Below are 16,794 nucleotides of genomic sequence, written 5' to 3' on the forward strand. Positions count from 1 at the left end.
AGAAATGATCAGCTAATTGGTGAATTGAGAAAATGTTAACCCGCGATGTGGAAGTTGTGAAGGTATATTTAGAAAAAAAGCAATACATCCTTAAAGTGGCACATTTTTGGAGCTAGAACAAACCAACTTAACTTGTCCACCATAAACCGTCTCAAATACCAGAGAAGGATTCTGAACCATTGACATGTGTGGTAAACATAACCAGCAAGCCCTGAGACAGATTTCTGTGAACTAAAGAAAGTGTATCATGCAAGGTATGCCACTGTTCTTTTCAAGCATGGTAAAAGGTAGTTGTTTTTCTAAAGGACATTGTGTACCTTTTCACATCTTACAGAATCAGCTTCTTTTACAGCCATGGCCATTCAGTCATATGCCATCCCTGAGCCACAAAAGGAAGTTTCCCTCTGCCTGACGCTGTAATCACAGATATAGACAGGGAGCAGATAGCTTTACACTGCCCAGCCCAACTGCAGATCCCACTCTGATTGATGTTTGAATGGAGAAGTATCTTAATTCAAGGTCACCAGCCCAAAAAACCTTACTAGTACTGGCTAGGGTTGCCAATGCCTGTAAATTTACAGACAGTTTATAAAATTCATATGGTTTTTACCCTGTCCTAAACGTCTGCGAAGCCTACTAAATGGTACTCGGGCTTGGGGCAGGCTGCGCCTACGTCATGGCGCTTGGCACCTTTTCCAAAATACAAGTCTGATTGGATGGAGGGGTGTGGGAGTAGGAGCAATGGCCCAGGACTCTGAATCTGAAGAGGATCAAAGGCAAAGCCTGCCTTCAGTGCTCTGAACCCGGCAAGCAATTAAGGACGGTCAATGTGGATACATTAAGGTAAGGGGAAACACTGATATAAAATGCCCCTTTATATCACTAACTCCCCTTTCCTTAGTGCAGTGTTTCTCAACTCCGGTCCTAGGGGCACACTACAGTGTTTCTCAACTCCGATCCTAGGGGCACACTAAGAGGCCAGATTTTAAGTATTACCTTGGAGAGATGCAGACTAGAATACTGCAATCAATGAGCAGCAAATTATATCACCTGTGATGTATTTCAGTTTTCTGGCAAACCTGGCCTGTTAGTGTGCCCTGCCTGAGGAGTTGAGAAACACTGCCTTAGTGTATTCACTCTGCAGAAGGTGGTCTGTGGTCACCAGAGTTCCCCTTTACATCAGTGTCTGCAGGATTCCCCATTACAGTGCAAGGCAGAACTCTGTGGAACCTGATGTAAAGGGGAACTTTGCAGACCATGATGTAAGAGGGAACTCTGATGTAAAGGGGACAGCTATGGACCACTATGTAAGGTGAAACTCTGCAGACACTGATGTAAGGGAGGAACACAGACCACCATACAACAGAATTCCCCTTTATATCCGGGTTCACAGAGCTCCCCTTTACATCACGGTCCATAGCATTCCCCTTTACATCAAGGTCCACAGAGCACTGTAAGGAGGAACCCTATGGACTCTGATGTAAAGGAGATCACTGTGGACTCTAATGAAAGGGAGAACTCTGCCGACTGTAATGTAATGGAGAATGCTGGGAAATCTGATGTAATGGAGAACTCTGAGGACTCTGATGTAAGGGGAAACTCTGGGGACTCTTGTGTAAGGGGGAAGGGCTCTAGTGACCAGAGACTCCCAAAATCTTGCTATACATACTAATTGTGTTTTTTTTTTTGTTTTGTTTTATCCCAGACCTGGTGCCCTAGGTACAGTATGTTATTATCCTAGTCGTGCTCACATTTTGTCACTCTGTTTGGAATTTTTCATTGTAAAGCTGGTAGATTACATGTTCTGGGTATTGTTAATGTTTACATATTGTTTATACTGCCTAAATATTGATTGTATTAGTTTATAATAGGTTTTTCTGTCATATTTCAGGGTTTCAGTAAAAAATGTGCTATGTCATTAATCTTTTTGTGTCATGTCAATAAAAAAAAGTCACAGGAGGTAGGCAACTCTGGTACTGGTCCATGTGCCAAATGTCCTACTTCCCACTCCGTTCTCCCAAAGCCCAGTTCTCCCCTGTCCTTACACTATTATAGATTTGGTGTATAAAGCAGGCCTGTTTTCTCATGTTAATTTAGCTATTTTCAGCCTGCTTCGTTACGGTCATGTGACTCGGCTCCCCTGCGTAAGCCAGCGGCAACTGCAGGGGAGGAGAAGGACCACTGACAGTCCCTTCACCATGGGAGCCTATGAATGTTGTCATTGCTCCCAGCTTTCACAGCCTTTTTAATGCTGGCCAGACACGGTTAGAAAATAGTTCCAAATAAATGGCCAGATTTCTAAAGATATGTCGAACATGAATTCGATAATGCCATCATTGTATCAATAGATGTTGCCCAATTATCTGCACATTATTGATTGATAACAACATAAACGGTAGATTTTTCATTTACCGATTACACAATCCGGTGTTGTAAAATTTTCCTGGACCCATGAAAATCCTGGACCTCGTCACATCCGCTGCGGCCGCGTCATGAAACAGTTGGTGCGAGTCACCAGTGTGCATGGGCAGAAGACATTCTTAAGGGTCGACGAGACGGAGTTACCGCCGCATCATCGAGTCCTTACAGAGGCGGATGGGTGAGCTGAGAGGAGGTGGGACAGAGGATAAAAAAAAAAAAAAATATATATATATATATATATATATATATATATATATATATATATATATATATATTGATAGATAGATAGATAGGATAGCACCGGCGTTGCATTTTAACACATGCATATGCTGTAGATTTGTTTGAACTGTTTTCGTTTGATTCCACTACTAATTGTTCGCTTCAGCGCAAAAAATCTAATGTTCTTTTTTGGTTGGCATAAAATTTGGATTTCGAGAATAAAAATGAGGCCACGTTTTGAAAATCGCATGATCGAGCGTATTGTTTTTTTTTAATGATTTTCTAACCGTGTACAGCCAGCATTAGTTAGTACAGGTTTTAGGAGTGGGGAGGGAGCACTAGTTAGTAACTAGTTAGGCTTGAGCTGAAATTCTACTTTAACTTGAAAAAATTCATCCGCTGTGCAAAAATTGTACAGCTCTTAGGAATAAAATAGCTGTCTGCAAATGATTAGCAAGCGAGTGGGCCTTGGTTATAATAGAGTGCATGCCCTAAGTATGTTTTCTTTGCCACAGATCAGCTAAATTGCATTTTAGTAGCTAGGGAATTCTGCAGCCTATTAACCTTGTGTATTTCATATTGGGAGAAAATCATTTAAAAAACATAGGCAGTCTTTCAAATGTCACAGTTTATTATAAACTATATCCTAAGAAAGATGCTGCCTTAGAAAACAGAATAATCTGGTCAAACATTACTTTTGTAATACAGATAACAAACAGTAAAACAATAGAACTCCATGCAGATTGTGCTTTTTCGTACATAACTATTACTTAAGCAATTTAATACAATTACTGATGGCTATATACTAGCCTCCATTTAATTGAAAATCTGTGGTTAACCATAGTAGTCAACCACAGATCATGTTTCATTGTCAAACCTGCATCAGGAAGATAAAAGATCATTGCTGATTGGCTGCCTTGGTTTATCTCCATTCTAGAATCTGTCAAAAGCTTGACACAATTTACAGAATGCTCGTTCCCAAACAATCTACCATTTTCTTAGGGCTCCAGTACTGTACCTTCATGTTGCATCTGTCTAATTTTACAAGGACAACTCAAAAGATAGTGTCCCTTCATCTATTTTTATTTGGACACCGCATTCCAGTAATAAAGACCATTGTATCAACTGCACCACTCGGGACTATAAAAGTAACAAACCATCAACCAGATTTATATTTACATACAATATCATAAAATTGTACTAAATGTTTTGATAAAATCTAAATAAAATGTAATAATATTTCCACACAGCTGAATATACACTCACTGGTCACTTTATTAGGTACACCTTGCTAGTACCAGGTTGGACCCCCTTTTGCCTTCAGAACTGCCTTAATTCTTCATGGCATAGATTCAACACGGTATTGGAAACATTCTTCAGAGATTTTGGTCCATATTGACATGATAGGATCACGCAGTTGCTGCAGATTTGTCGGATGCACATCCATGATGCGAATCTCACATTCCACCACATCCCAAAGGTGCTCCATTGGATTGAGATCTGGTGACTGTGGAGGCAATTGGAGTACAGTGAACTCATTGTCATGTTCGAGAAACCAGCTTGCGATAATTTGAGCTTGGTGACATGGTGCATTATCCTGCTGGAAGGAGCCATCAGAAGATGGGTACACTGTAGTCATAAAGGGACAGACATGGCCAGCAACCAGTGGCGGCTGGTGTTCAAAATTTTTTTGGGGGGGGGGGCGCAAACAGAAAATTGCTTCGCGGCAAAAAAACGCGGTATAAAATAGCGTGACTTTGAGGTCACACAAGTGTGAAAGGGGCCTTCAGTAATCAAGGTACAGTGTGCCCCCATCAATGCAGAGTGACCAGTAAGCAGTGCTGTCAATGTAGAGTGACCACAGCGTGCCCCCATTAATGTAGAGTGACCACAGCATGCCCCCATCAATGTAGAGTGACCACAGTGTGCCACCTTCAATGTAGAGTGACCACAGCATGCCCCCTTCAATGTAGAGTGACCACAGCATGCCCCCATCAATGTAGAGTGACCACAGCATGCCCCCATCAATGTAGAGAGACCACAGCATGCCCCATTCAATGTAGAGTGACCACGGTGTGCCCCCCCCACCACCGCCGGACTCGAGTCCGCAGTCCCGCACAGTGACAGGAGAGAGAGGAGGGAGGCACTGAGTCTGAGGCAGTGGCTGCATTGAATCACTTACCTCCTGCTCTCTCACGATGACCGGACTGGACCGACTCTGCTGCTCTCTGCTGCTGACGGCGGGACTAGGGATACTCGTACTACTAAGTGATCTGCTTTTCCTAGCACTGTCATTGGGTACCTGTTCTACACATATGAATATCTACAATCATATCACTGCTATGGATTCGAGTCATCACAGACGATTAGTCCATAGACAGGAGAATTAACCTGGGCTGTAAGATCTTACTTGATCTCAGGAACCTGTAGTAAACTCTACACTCAATTATCTCACATCGTTAAAGCCTTGCAATGTACATCAGTTGAAAAAGCTTCTCACAAGTATAAGCTTCCAAAAATGCAGCCTCACATGAGTAATCCACAGGAGAGAAGAGCCATGTACAAAGATTGGATTGTTGTCTTTCTAGGAAGGCAGGTGATGTGACAGCAGTTGTAAGCAGCAGCGCTGAGCCTCAGAGCACAGAGAGGACTGAAGCCACACTGCACATTGCGCACACCACTCATGACATTAGCAGGAGATTAGACGCCAATTGGCTACTAGGAAGCTCAGCAGAGAGAAGCAGAGTGAGAAGGACAAGTTGCCTGCAGGAAGCCTGGAACAAGCAGCAAACCTTTTATCCCGGCTTCTTCTATCCTTGCTTCTCAGAAAGACCGCTCTTCACAGGGACTGGATGGCTCTGTCTACAGCAACATGATATTATTTCTGTGCATTGAACTAAGTCAGGGCTTACCTTTTTCTAGAAGCCATTGATCCCACTATGTAAGAGGATGTCAGCGGCGTCTCTCGGCGGCTTCTTCTGCTCCCGCAGCGGGCGGCTTCTTCTGGAGGTGAACGGAGGTGCGTCTACTTCCGCTCCTGCCTCCTCCTCGGCCAATGGCAAGGGGTTTGCCTTGCGGCCAATCAGGAAGCGCGTATCGGACACGCTTCCTGATTGGCCAGGAGGAGGATCGGTGTGACAATAGCGAATTTTCATTCGCTATTGTCACACGATGGGTGGAGTCGGGACGCACTGCTCTGCGCCCCGGCTCCACCCTTTGCATCGCCCTATTAGAGCCTCTGGCTCTAATCAGGTAATGAAAAAAAAAATCCCATTGTACTCCATGCGTCCAGCGCCCCTGCATGTAGATTAGGGGGCCGGACGCACGGATGGGGGGGCGGCGCCCCTGCGCCCTGCATACACCAGCCGCCACTGCCAGCCACAATACTCAGGTAGGCTGTGGTGTTTAAATGATGCTCAGTTGGTACTAAGGAGCCTAATGTGTGCCAAGAAAATATCCCCAACACCATTACACCACCACCACTAGCCTGAACCGTTGATACAAGGCAGGATGGATCCATGCTTTCATGTTGTTTATGCCAAATTCTGACCATTCCATCTGAATGTCGCAAGTTGAAATCGAGACTCATTAGACCAGGCAAGGTTTCAAGGTTTGATGTTTTGTACGTTCAGAGATGGTTTTCTGCATACTTCGGTTGTAATGAGTGGTTAGTTGAGTTACTGTTGCCTTTCTATTATTTCGAACCAGTCTGCCTATTCTCCTCTGACATCAAGAAGATATTTTCCTCCACACAACTGCCACTCACTGGATATTTTCTCTTTTTCGGACCATTCTCTGTAAACCCTAGAGATGGTTGTGTGTGAAAATCCCAGAAGTTTTTTAAATACTCAGACCAGTCCGTCTGGCACCAGTAACCATGCCACGTTCAAAGTCACTTAAATCCCTTTTCACCACGTCTAGATGCCTAAATGCATTGAGTTGCTACCATGTGATTGGCTGATTAGCAATTTGTGTTACCAACAGTGTTGCCAACCGTCTGTATATTTACGGACAGCCCGTAAAATCAGGGCACTTTTCTCCTGCCCGTAAATGCCCGTAGCAGGAGAAAAGTGCCCGTGAAATACGGCAGCGATCGGCTCGGGTCGGAACTGCGCATGTGCAGTTCCGGAAATGCCCGAGATGACCCGATCATTTCCTGTATTCGGGCGGGCGGAGCCCTGGCCAGGGGGGTGGGTCTGGCTGCTGTCAGGCTCAGGAGAGTCAGAACGAAGCTGTGAGTGCGGCACGCCGGCACGCCTACTGACTTGTGATGACAAGGCGCCGGCGCCGCAAGTGCTGCTGAGCTGATTGGATCATCGGATGTCATCGTCATGGCGCATTTCCCAAATCCCGCCACACCACCGCCAGGGCCAGGCCAGGCGCCAGAATTTAAAAATCAAGAGCCAGCCATCCGAGCCAAGCTGAGCTTGAAGTTCAGCAGGCGGCGGCGGCGGAATATGGACACTCATGTGAGAAGGGGACACACACAGTGACAGGACAGTACTATGGGGGGGGGGGCTGAAGGGGACACAGTGACAGGACAGTAGTACTATGGGGGCTGAAGGGGACACAGTGTCACAGTGACAGGACAGTACTATGGGGGCTGAAGGGGACACAGTGACAGGACAGTACTATGGGGGCTGAAGGGGGCACAGGACAGTACTATGGGGGCTAAAGGGGACACAGGACAGTACTATGGGGGCTAAAGGGGACACAGGACAGTACTATGGGGGCTGAAGGGGGCACAGTGACAGGACAGTACTATGGGGGCTGAAGGGGACACAGTGACAGGACAGTACTATGGGGGCTAAAGGGGACACAGGACAGTACTATGGGGGCTGAAGGGGACACAGGACAGTACTATGGGGGCTAAAGGGGACACAGGACAGTACTATGGGGGCTAAAGGGGACACAGGACAGTACTATGGGGGCTGAAGGGGACACAGGACAGTACTATGGGGGCTAAAGGGGACACAGGACAGTACTATGGGGTCTGAAGGGGACACAGGACAGTACTATGGGGGCTAAAGGGGACACAGGACAGTACTATGGGGTCTGAATGGGACACAGGACAGTACTATGGGGGCTGAAGGGGACACAGGACAGTACTATGGGGGCTAAAGGGGACACAGGACAGTACTATGGGGGCTGAAGGGGACACAGTGACAGGACAGTACTATGGGGGCTGAAGGGGACACAGTGACAGGACAGTACTATGGGGGCTGAAGGGGACACAGTGACAGGACAGTACTATGGGGGCTGAAAGGGACACAGTGACAGGACAGTACTATGGGGGCTGAAGGGGACACAATGACAGGACAGTACTATGGGGGCTGAAGGGGACACAGTGACAGGACAGTACTATGGGGGCTGAAGGGGACACAGTGACAGGACAGTACTATGGGGGTTGAAGGGGACACAGTGACAGGACAGTACTATGGGGGCTGAAGGGGACACAGTGACAGGACAGTACTATGGGGGCTGAAGGGGGCACAGGACAGTGACAGGACAGTACTATGGGGGCTAAAGGGGACACAGGACAGTACTATGGGGTCTGAAGGGGACACAGGACAGTACTATGGGGGCTGAAGGGGACACAGGACAGTACTATGGGGGCTGAAGGGGACACAGGACAGTACTATGGGGGCTGAAGGGGACACAGGACAGTACTATGGGGGCTGAAGGGGGCACAGAAGGACAGTACTATGGGGTCTGAAGGGGGCACAGAAGGACAGTACTATGGGGTCTGAAGGGGGCACAGAAGGACAGTGCTGTAGAGGGTATATGAAGGTGGGCAGAGGAGGACTCTGCTGTGGGAGGGTGATGTAAAAGGTAGCAGAGGTGGACACTGATGTGGAGGGTGAAGGGGGGCAGATTAGGACACTACTGTTGGGGGGGGGAATGGGGGGTGTCTGCAGCCTCTCAATACCTCCTGTACCATGTCCGCGCAGCCTCTGACCATCTCCTGTAGAACGTCTGCAGTCTCTGACCTCCTCCTGTATGATGTCCACAGGATCTGACCACCTCCCGTATCATTTCCGCAGCGTCTGACCACCCTCAGGTAAGTGACAGCGCTGCCAGGCCAGTCTAAGGGGGGGTCACTGATGTAAGGGCTGGGTGAATACAATAATGTAAGGGGGAACTGATATAAAGGTTTCCCCCTTATAGCAGGGAACCCCCAACCTTACCTTAGTGTAATTAATCTGTGGAAGGTGGTCTCTGGTCACCAGAGTCCCCCCACCCCCCTATCAGAGTTCCTGGTATTCCTCTCTACATCAGAGTCTGCAGGATTCTCCCCTTACAGTGCAAAGGGGGAACTCTGCAGACCCTGATGTAAAAGAGAACTCTGATGTAAAGGGGAATGCAGTGGACTCTGATATAAGGCGGTTTCTGGTCACCAGAGCACCCACTTAAATCAGAGTCCCTGCTTAAATCAAGATCTGCAGCATTCCTCTTTACGTCAGAGTTACACTGTAAGGGAATCCTGCACACTCTGATATATGGGGGAACGCTGTGCTGGCTGGGTTATATTAATCTGATCTTCATGTAAATGGAGAAATATGGTTTTTGACTTTTGTTTAACCTAAACACATTGCTAATAGCACTATCTACATGTTTATAGTTTAAGTATTGATATTTGCACGGTTTAGCACTGAAAACAGCCTGTTTATGTACATTTTTGCAATGCCAGTAAAAAATTTGTGCCGTCCGTAAATTTTGGACGTTCTGCCAGTAAATTTCCCTCCGGTGGGTTGGCAACACTGGTTACCAAGCAATTGAACAGGTGTACCTAATAAAGTGGCAGCTGAGTGTAAAACATATTATTAACATTTACCGTATACTTCAAATAGCTTTAGTAAAACCTTTAGTCAAACAAAGTAAAATCTTACATATTGCTTAGTTTTCGTTATGTAATTTCTCAGATCATAAAAATTGTCTAATGTGCATGTATGGAATGCTATACAGGTATCTCAGACCACCCGGGGGGGGGGGGGGGGTGACTGCAGGCAGCATACAAATACCAGACAGCATATACCCTTCCAACGGAGACTTCAAGCCATCGGTTCAACTGGTCTAATGGAACCCCCGGGTTCACATGGCAGTTACTTTCCACTCATCAATTAAAATTCTATGTAACCAAATCACCCAGGAACCTATAAGATATCTACAGTATACACCCCATCCCTACAATAGGTATTAAAGTGTTTGTTACCCCAGCATTTCAAATTCCTGATATGAGCCTGCTGTATAATGTACTTGTATAAACAACTACCCTGTTCTTTTTGTATTGCTTCCTTTGTGTGAAATCCATGGTGTTTCTGCCAGTCCCTTTGCTTTCCTATTAAAAACTAACCAACTCAGGCTGCTCTACTCCATTGATCAGAATTGTCCTGACACGCCCCATTGCCACACAGCCTTTCACCAGGAAGCTGAGTGTGCTGTTGCTTCTCCTCCCCCTGCTCTTATGCAGCTGAGAATGTGATCACTTCTAAAAAAGACAAAAAAAGGTATTTATGGGTTTTTTTTTTTTTTATATCTATACATAAATATTTGCCTTTCATTTCTAACTTTAAACTGAATGGGTTGTTTTACAAGGTGATCATTTACAATCACTTTAAGGCTGGGTTCACACTGGTGTGATGCGGTAACCACTCGCAGGCAGTTCACACTGCTCTCTGTGAACTGCTATGGGTGTCGATATGGTATGTGTGTTCATGACACCTCCAAATAGTTTCGCAGAACGCAATGCAAACTGTGAAATTATATGGAATGGGATCGCATGGGTCTAAAAACCCATGAGATCCGATTCCAGTGCAGACCAAAAAAATGAATTTTCATCTCACAGACGTAGCATTTGATGTGCACAGCAGTGCGGTGTGAATCACATACGATGTCCGGCATTGCATAAGTGTGAACCCAGCCTAAGACTGCTGAATTTGCTGCCAGTTCCATATACCCTTCACCATTAGAGGTCACCACCTCCCTCAAAGTCTGTGTGGATCTGCTGGCTCCATGGAGGAAAAGGTCCATCCCCACAGGTGATATGGTTATTTTGGATCGAATTACATTACAGGGCTCACATTTTAGTTGTTCATTGTCTAACAGAATTTTGAAAATAGACTTGTACAGAATCTTTAATTGATTTATAAAAAAAGAATAAAAGATAAGTGAAAGAAAATAAACTTGCACCTGATAGATAGACAGGCAATTAAATTGACTTTAGTTTATTATGTTGAAACCTATAGCAACCAATGAGATGATCACCTTGATTTCTTGACCCGCACTAGAAAAATGCTAGCCTGCTAGGTTTTACAGCAACCTTGTGCACATTGCATTATATTATACAAAAAGCCCTGTAGCCTTTTAGACTTTGAACTATTGTTGGTTCTTTCAACTTTTAAATTGCTTCTGTCACTAAGTTTACAAAATAAAACATATATTACACTATAAATAACTCAACAAAACAAATATAATGTTTCTCTCTAGGCAAAAGCCTGCTGAGAAACCTTTTTCTTAGCACTAAAGTGCAAAATCTATAAATAAATTTGATGAACAAGTCAATATCCACACAAAACCGGAAAACTAAAATAAAGAAAATAAAAAGGGATATTTTAACTGAAAGACCAATTGTTTAAAGGGAACATAGATTGTGTTTGCTCTGTGAAGCCTTTGGTATGGGTACATCCTGTACTAAACGGAATATTCATATTAATACAAATATTTCATTTTATATAAATAGTGTGCCCTTGGTTGGTCAAGAAACGTTCCTGACTTGGCAGGATGTCAATTTAAAAAATGAACATCCTGCCTCGCTTTCTCTTTCTCTTCCAAATACTACTTTTGAAAATCCTGCTTATTCGTTGAGGTTCTATGTTCATCTTTAGGCCTTGTTCCCACTTGCTCAAAATACTGACGCTCATCAAACGCGCCTATAGCGTTAATGCACGTTAATAGGTGTGTTTGATAAGCATTTAAAGAGCAATAAAAACGCTTCCCCAAACGGCCTATGCCCGTTTGCAGCGCCAGTTGACAAGTGCTTTTGGCTTGTTAAAACAGCACCACAAACACCTACTACAATAGCTGGTTGTTAAGGAGTGGGCCGGGAAGAGCAACCAATGAGTCATCAGCTGTCAGCGGGCTTCCCTGCTGACCGCTGAATGTAAAAACAAGCATTCCTGATAATAAAAAAATCAGCAATCCATACCAGACCCTTATCTGAGCATGCAGCCCGGCAGGTCAGGAAAGGTAGGGGACGAGTAAGCGCCCCCCTCCTGAGCCATACTAGGCCACATGCCCTCAACCTAAGGGGGGGTGCTTTGGGACAGGGGTGGCTCTTTCCCCCCATGTTGATGGGGAGAAGGCCTCTTCCCAACCTTAGGAGGTGGTTGTGGGGGTTCTGCAGGCAGAGGGCTTATCAGAATCTGGAAGGCCCCTTTAACATGGGGGCCCCAAATACCCCCCATTGGCTATGTGAATGAGTATGGGGTACATTGCACCCCTACTGGTCAACCTCACACCACGCTGCCACTTACACAACAATGACATTCTCAGCCACGCCCTGTACAAAAATGTACCAGTTTATGGGACCACAATCTAAGTGCCAACAGACTTCGAGTGATTGTCACTGGTTGAGTTAAGTAAGCAATTAACCTTTTTAAACTTCCACCAGATAGATAACTTTTGGGCCTATCAGCACTTCACAAAAACAGCAATGACAACATTGATTTTAGAATAAATGTCTGTAACACACACTGTCACCATAGACCGGTATGTTCAGAGGGTTATACTACATTAGCACTCTTCAAGAGACAGGGATTCTTTTAGTTTGCATTAGGGCGTTAGAGAAAGTTTTAGAACTCTTCAAAATATAGTTTGTTAATGAAAAGGTAAAAATGGTGCAAATAAAATATTTACAAAAAAACCCCAATGATATTACAAAGTAACAAAGAGACAACAATGCAAAAAGAAATAACACTATACTTAACAATGTCCTGGTTTCAGCAGGCTTCATTCAATGAGCAAGGTGATCTACGGGCTCTCATAACTTGACAGGTCTTCCTTTATTTGATGGTACACAAGAGCTCCCAAAATGTGGTTGCATTACACTTTTCCTCCCAACAAGGGGGGGTGTTGACAGAGGCCATCTGACCAATCATATGGTCTAAGGGGTAGTTGCAGGGATGTCACCACATTTATGACCAAGTCCCAGATACAGTTATCTATAAGTATTCATATTTCTGAATACCTATCATTTACAAACTGCTAATGTGCATATTATTGTCCAGCGTGAAATTTGCTTCAGAATGCATATAAATATGGCAAGTTTCAGATGTTTATTTTACCTAGAATAATTTAGGATTTTAGGATACATTAGGATTCTCTAATATAGGTATGTTTGGACTTAAAAAGCTGCAAATTAACCGAGGGAGGTAAATATGTCTTTGTCCTGGCTGTGCTATTAATAGTTCATGAATTATGAAATATAATGAAGTTTTAGAGTTTTAGCTGCTAACCAGTCTATCAGGAATGTGGATTACTATGGAATTTTTGATAGGGGGGGCTGCAGATATCTGTTAAAACTCCAGACACTCAAGCGGGCAAGTCAGACATTTTTTTAGGGTTTTCCAGACTGAAGTGTGGAATTGATTAATAGACATGAGAGGGACTGTATCTGACCTGATCTGATAAGAAGGTTCTGGCATCAGTTAACAGTTTGTGTATTATATAAACTGAAGGAAGGAGGGGGTAAGGTTATGGTGGCTATCCCCTCTTATGACAAAATGGCATGGGAGACTTGTGAACAAAATGGCTGCTACAAACAGCTATTCGTGTGCCCAGTACACGTGACTATTCCACTAACCTTAGACATTGTGGTTGAAGACTTATGCATAAATAGCATGGATCCATATTTTTCCATGCTTTCCCGAAACCAAACCTTTTATACCAGAGAATGTGAAAAATAATTGGGCCGCTCATTCCATGTTGATGATTGGGGGAAGTCCTTCTTCCTGACCTTTAAAATAAGCACAGCGAGCCAAAGCCAAAAAGGGAACTACCAAATCTTGACCAAATGGTACAGATGTCCTTCCACACTGCACAAAATCCTCTCCTTGGTCTCCAACCGGTTGATGGAGGTGTGGGGAAGAAGTAGGAACAAAGTGCTAGATTTAATTTTCTAATTTCTCCTATTTTTTTCTCCAGTCTTTCCTCTAATTTCTTTAATCTGTAGATTTTACCCAGATGTTGTGTGACTCACCTAGTCAGCCCTCCACCCTTCCTTTTTATCCTCCCCTGCCCTCTGCCTATCCTTTATTTTTTGACTAAATGATTTGTATGGGAAATTATTATCGTCAATGACACACACACTTACACAGGTTGAACTGAATCGACTGTTGTCTTTATTCAACCTTAACTACTATGTTAAAGTCATTCTGCACTCACTAGAAGCATTTCGGTATTTGCTTGCCTTATACATTGTAATACTTTTGTATTTGAAGTAATGTTATAATTCTTGATGGGAGGAGCATGCTTCTCACCTTTTTGTTCAGTTTGTGCGTTTGTGTCAAAATCCAGTAAAATAATAAGACAAAGATTTGTTTTAAAGCTTATCAACTTTATTTTATTGAATACAATTGTTTAAAACCTATATAACTAAATTTTAAATAACAATGTTGTAAAAGCATATGTTTGCAAAGAACAGACACACTTATTGAAATGGAGATATCAAGCCCTCTGATTGGTCCTTTGTCTAGCAAATTGTATGCTAAACTGAAGGAAGGCAGATAGCCTACCCGTTTCAGAGGCTATCTTGTTAAACAGATCTCCTGTAAACTAGGGACCAGCCCCTGATGTGTAGAGGTTGGCCAACTCTCTTCAGCTCAGTAGACATTCAATATGACTGATAGTAGCTCTGGCCTGGGATGAGGAGCTAACCTTTGGGCCCTGTTACATGGGTGCTCTTCATGGGAACTTTTAAAAATAAACTGTATTCTGTGCCAAAGTATTAAATGTACCGGGTATTGTAATGCTGTTGCTATGTTTTTTCTCACACACTAAAATCACCAAAGCGCTGTAAGCCTAATAGGCACTTTATAGCTTTATTTGTTTATCATGTCTTCCCAACCCATGTTGTCATAGCCCATGTCATAGTACTGCATCAAACCAAAGTGGGACTTTTTTAAAGCTTTTTTTTAACTCCATCACGTCATATTTAGATCATTTAGATAACCCTGTAAAATTCTATGTATTTTATTACCATTGCACTTGCCCCCTTCTAAGTTTTATACCAAGGCCTCATGCACACTGGTTTATTGTAAACACTGTTTCCCCTAAAAGGAGAAAATCAACGTTAGTGTCCATGTACACATAAGCTTTTAGCAGAGTTTAGGAGCTGGCAAGTTCAAGATAGTAACGTTTTGACCGCCGGCCACGGGAAAACCTGAAACACGGCAAAATCGTTGCAAAATCGTGGCGAAAACCTGCGGTCAGGGTAGGCTAGTGTACATGTAGCCTAAAAAGCTCACCAGCTGCGTTTTATATAAACCAGTTGAGATGAGTTTAGCAGAGTTTAGCAGCTTTTGGTGTTTAGGTGTCTATTTATTTAATTGGCCAGAATTATAATATATTCTGGCCATTGAAATGAATAAACGCTGAAGTGCTAAACGGGCCTAGCGCTCAGGAGCATTTAGATGCATTTAGCGGCATTTGGCTTTTTTTGCCTAAAAGTCCCTCTTCTGAACACGATTCATCTGTGTCCAGGAGAAGGAGCTTTGACTGCCTCTAAACTCCGCTGCTCCTAAACTCAAAGAGCCCATAGAATTTTACTGAGATGCGTTCAGGGGTTTAGGCAAAAAAAAACGCCAAAAGCTCCAAAACCATCAGTTTAGGAGCAGCAGTGTGCATGAGTCCTTAACTTTAAACTGATTTTCACAAACCTTTTTTGAAATGTACAGCTACTAAGGACACTATACACTTATTATGAATGAAGATTTGGTTGTATGAACAGATCCACATATTTTACTGTTAGTAATACTGAGATATGGTACTGTATATATATATATATATATATATAATTATTTTCCTATAAAAAATTATCAATAATAACAAACTATTTACAATTGACAGAAACTACAAATATAATTAACAGAAGAGTAAACATCAATAAACTGATCTTGCAGGTCTTCAGTCAGATCCCACCACTGGTGGCTTTGGAATGTGACGTCACTTAAGCACTAGTGCGGTGCCCTGCTGCAGCTTATTTCCGGGATCTTTGCTGTTATGTTAGTTGCCACGTCAGAAGACTGTGAATTTCCATCACCATACTTTTCTAAATTTGATGACCTTGTTTTTAGATAACTGTCCTCACAGTGATTTTATTATAAGGTGATGACCTCTCTCTGGTTTCCTAAGACCATGGCAACAGCAACAAACAGCAAGATTTAACCTCAGCATCCACCTTGAACAAGATCATCCCCAGAGCGTTTTGTCACTGTAAGGGCGGTGAAAATCTGAAAGCAAACATAATGTTGACATATATTAGAACAGTGAACAGTCTGTCCTTTAATCTAAGTTAGGTATTCTTACACACGTTGACCCTTTTAATAGGAGTTATAAGGTAATCTCATCATCTTTCGTGTTTGTAATCAAAGGGAGGCGTACTGCGTTATTAGAAGGAGCCACACTGAGTTTAAGTCCTTTGTTCTTGAGGCGAAAGGCAATTAAGGAGCATTTAACTGTCACACACCAATCAAAGTTAAATGCTTTATAAAAGTGTGCAGCATGAATAGAAATTTCTCTCTAAGTGTGCAGAATTATTCAGCGAAATTCAGCAGTAAGCAGCAACAGTCACAATTTGAAAACATAGAATGTCATGGCTTGCCAAATCACATATTCATTAACCTTCTAGGATGCCCCCTAACTTAATGCATGATAGCCTAGGTCTACAATATCTAAATCTACCATCATAATTACTGTGTGAATGGGCATGAAATGATAGACAGGGGACCATATATGTAAATTGGTTAGAGAGGGGTATTCCTTTAGCTATAAAACAGTTCTTTTTAAGGTACTGAATGAGTTAAAAATATATGTGACTCAAATTTAAATATGGAAAGCACAACTGCAATATGTCATGCTGCATAGTATAAATTAAAG

General features: G+C 43.3%; 1 protein-coding gene across 1 annotated transcript in view; it reads right to left on the bottom strand.

Annotated features, from left to right (window-relative positions):
* Window positions 1-15,706: 15,706 nt before the first annotated feature.
* The window catches only part of TXNRD1 (thioredoxin reductase 1), a 111,433-nt gene continuing 110,345 nt past the window's right edge, over window positions 15,707-16,794 (bottom strand). Inside the window, exon 17 of the mRNA XM_082253114.1 lies at window positions 15,707-16,148. Within this exon, the coding sequence (XP_082109240.1) occupies window positions 16,086-16,148 (63 nt within the window). The 3' untranslated portion in view covers window positions 15,707-16,085. The remainder of the gene's footprint in view (window positions 16,149-16,794) is intronic.

Source organism: Pelophylax lessonae, assembly GCF_965119305.1.
Source record: "Pelophylax lessonae genome assembly, chromosome: 4".
In the NCBI taxonomy this organism is placed as follows: Eukaryota; Metazoa; Chordata; class Amphibia; order Anura; family Ranidae; genus Pelophylax; species Pelophylax lessonae.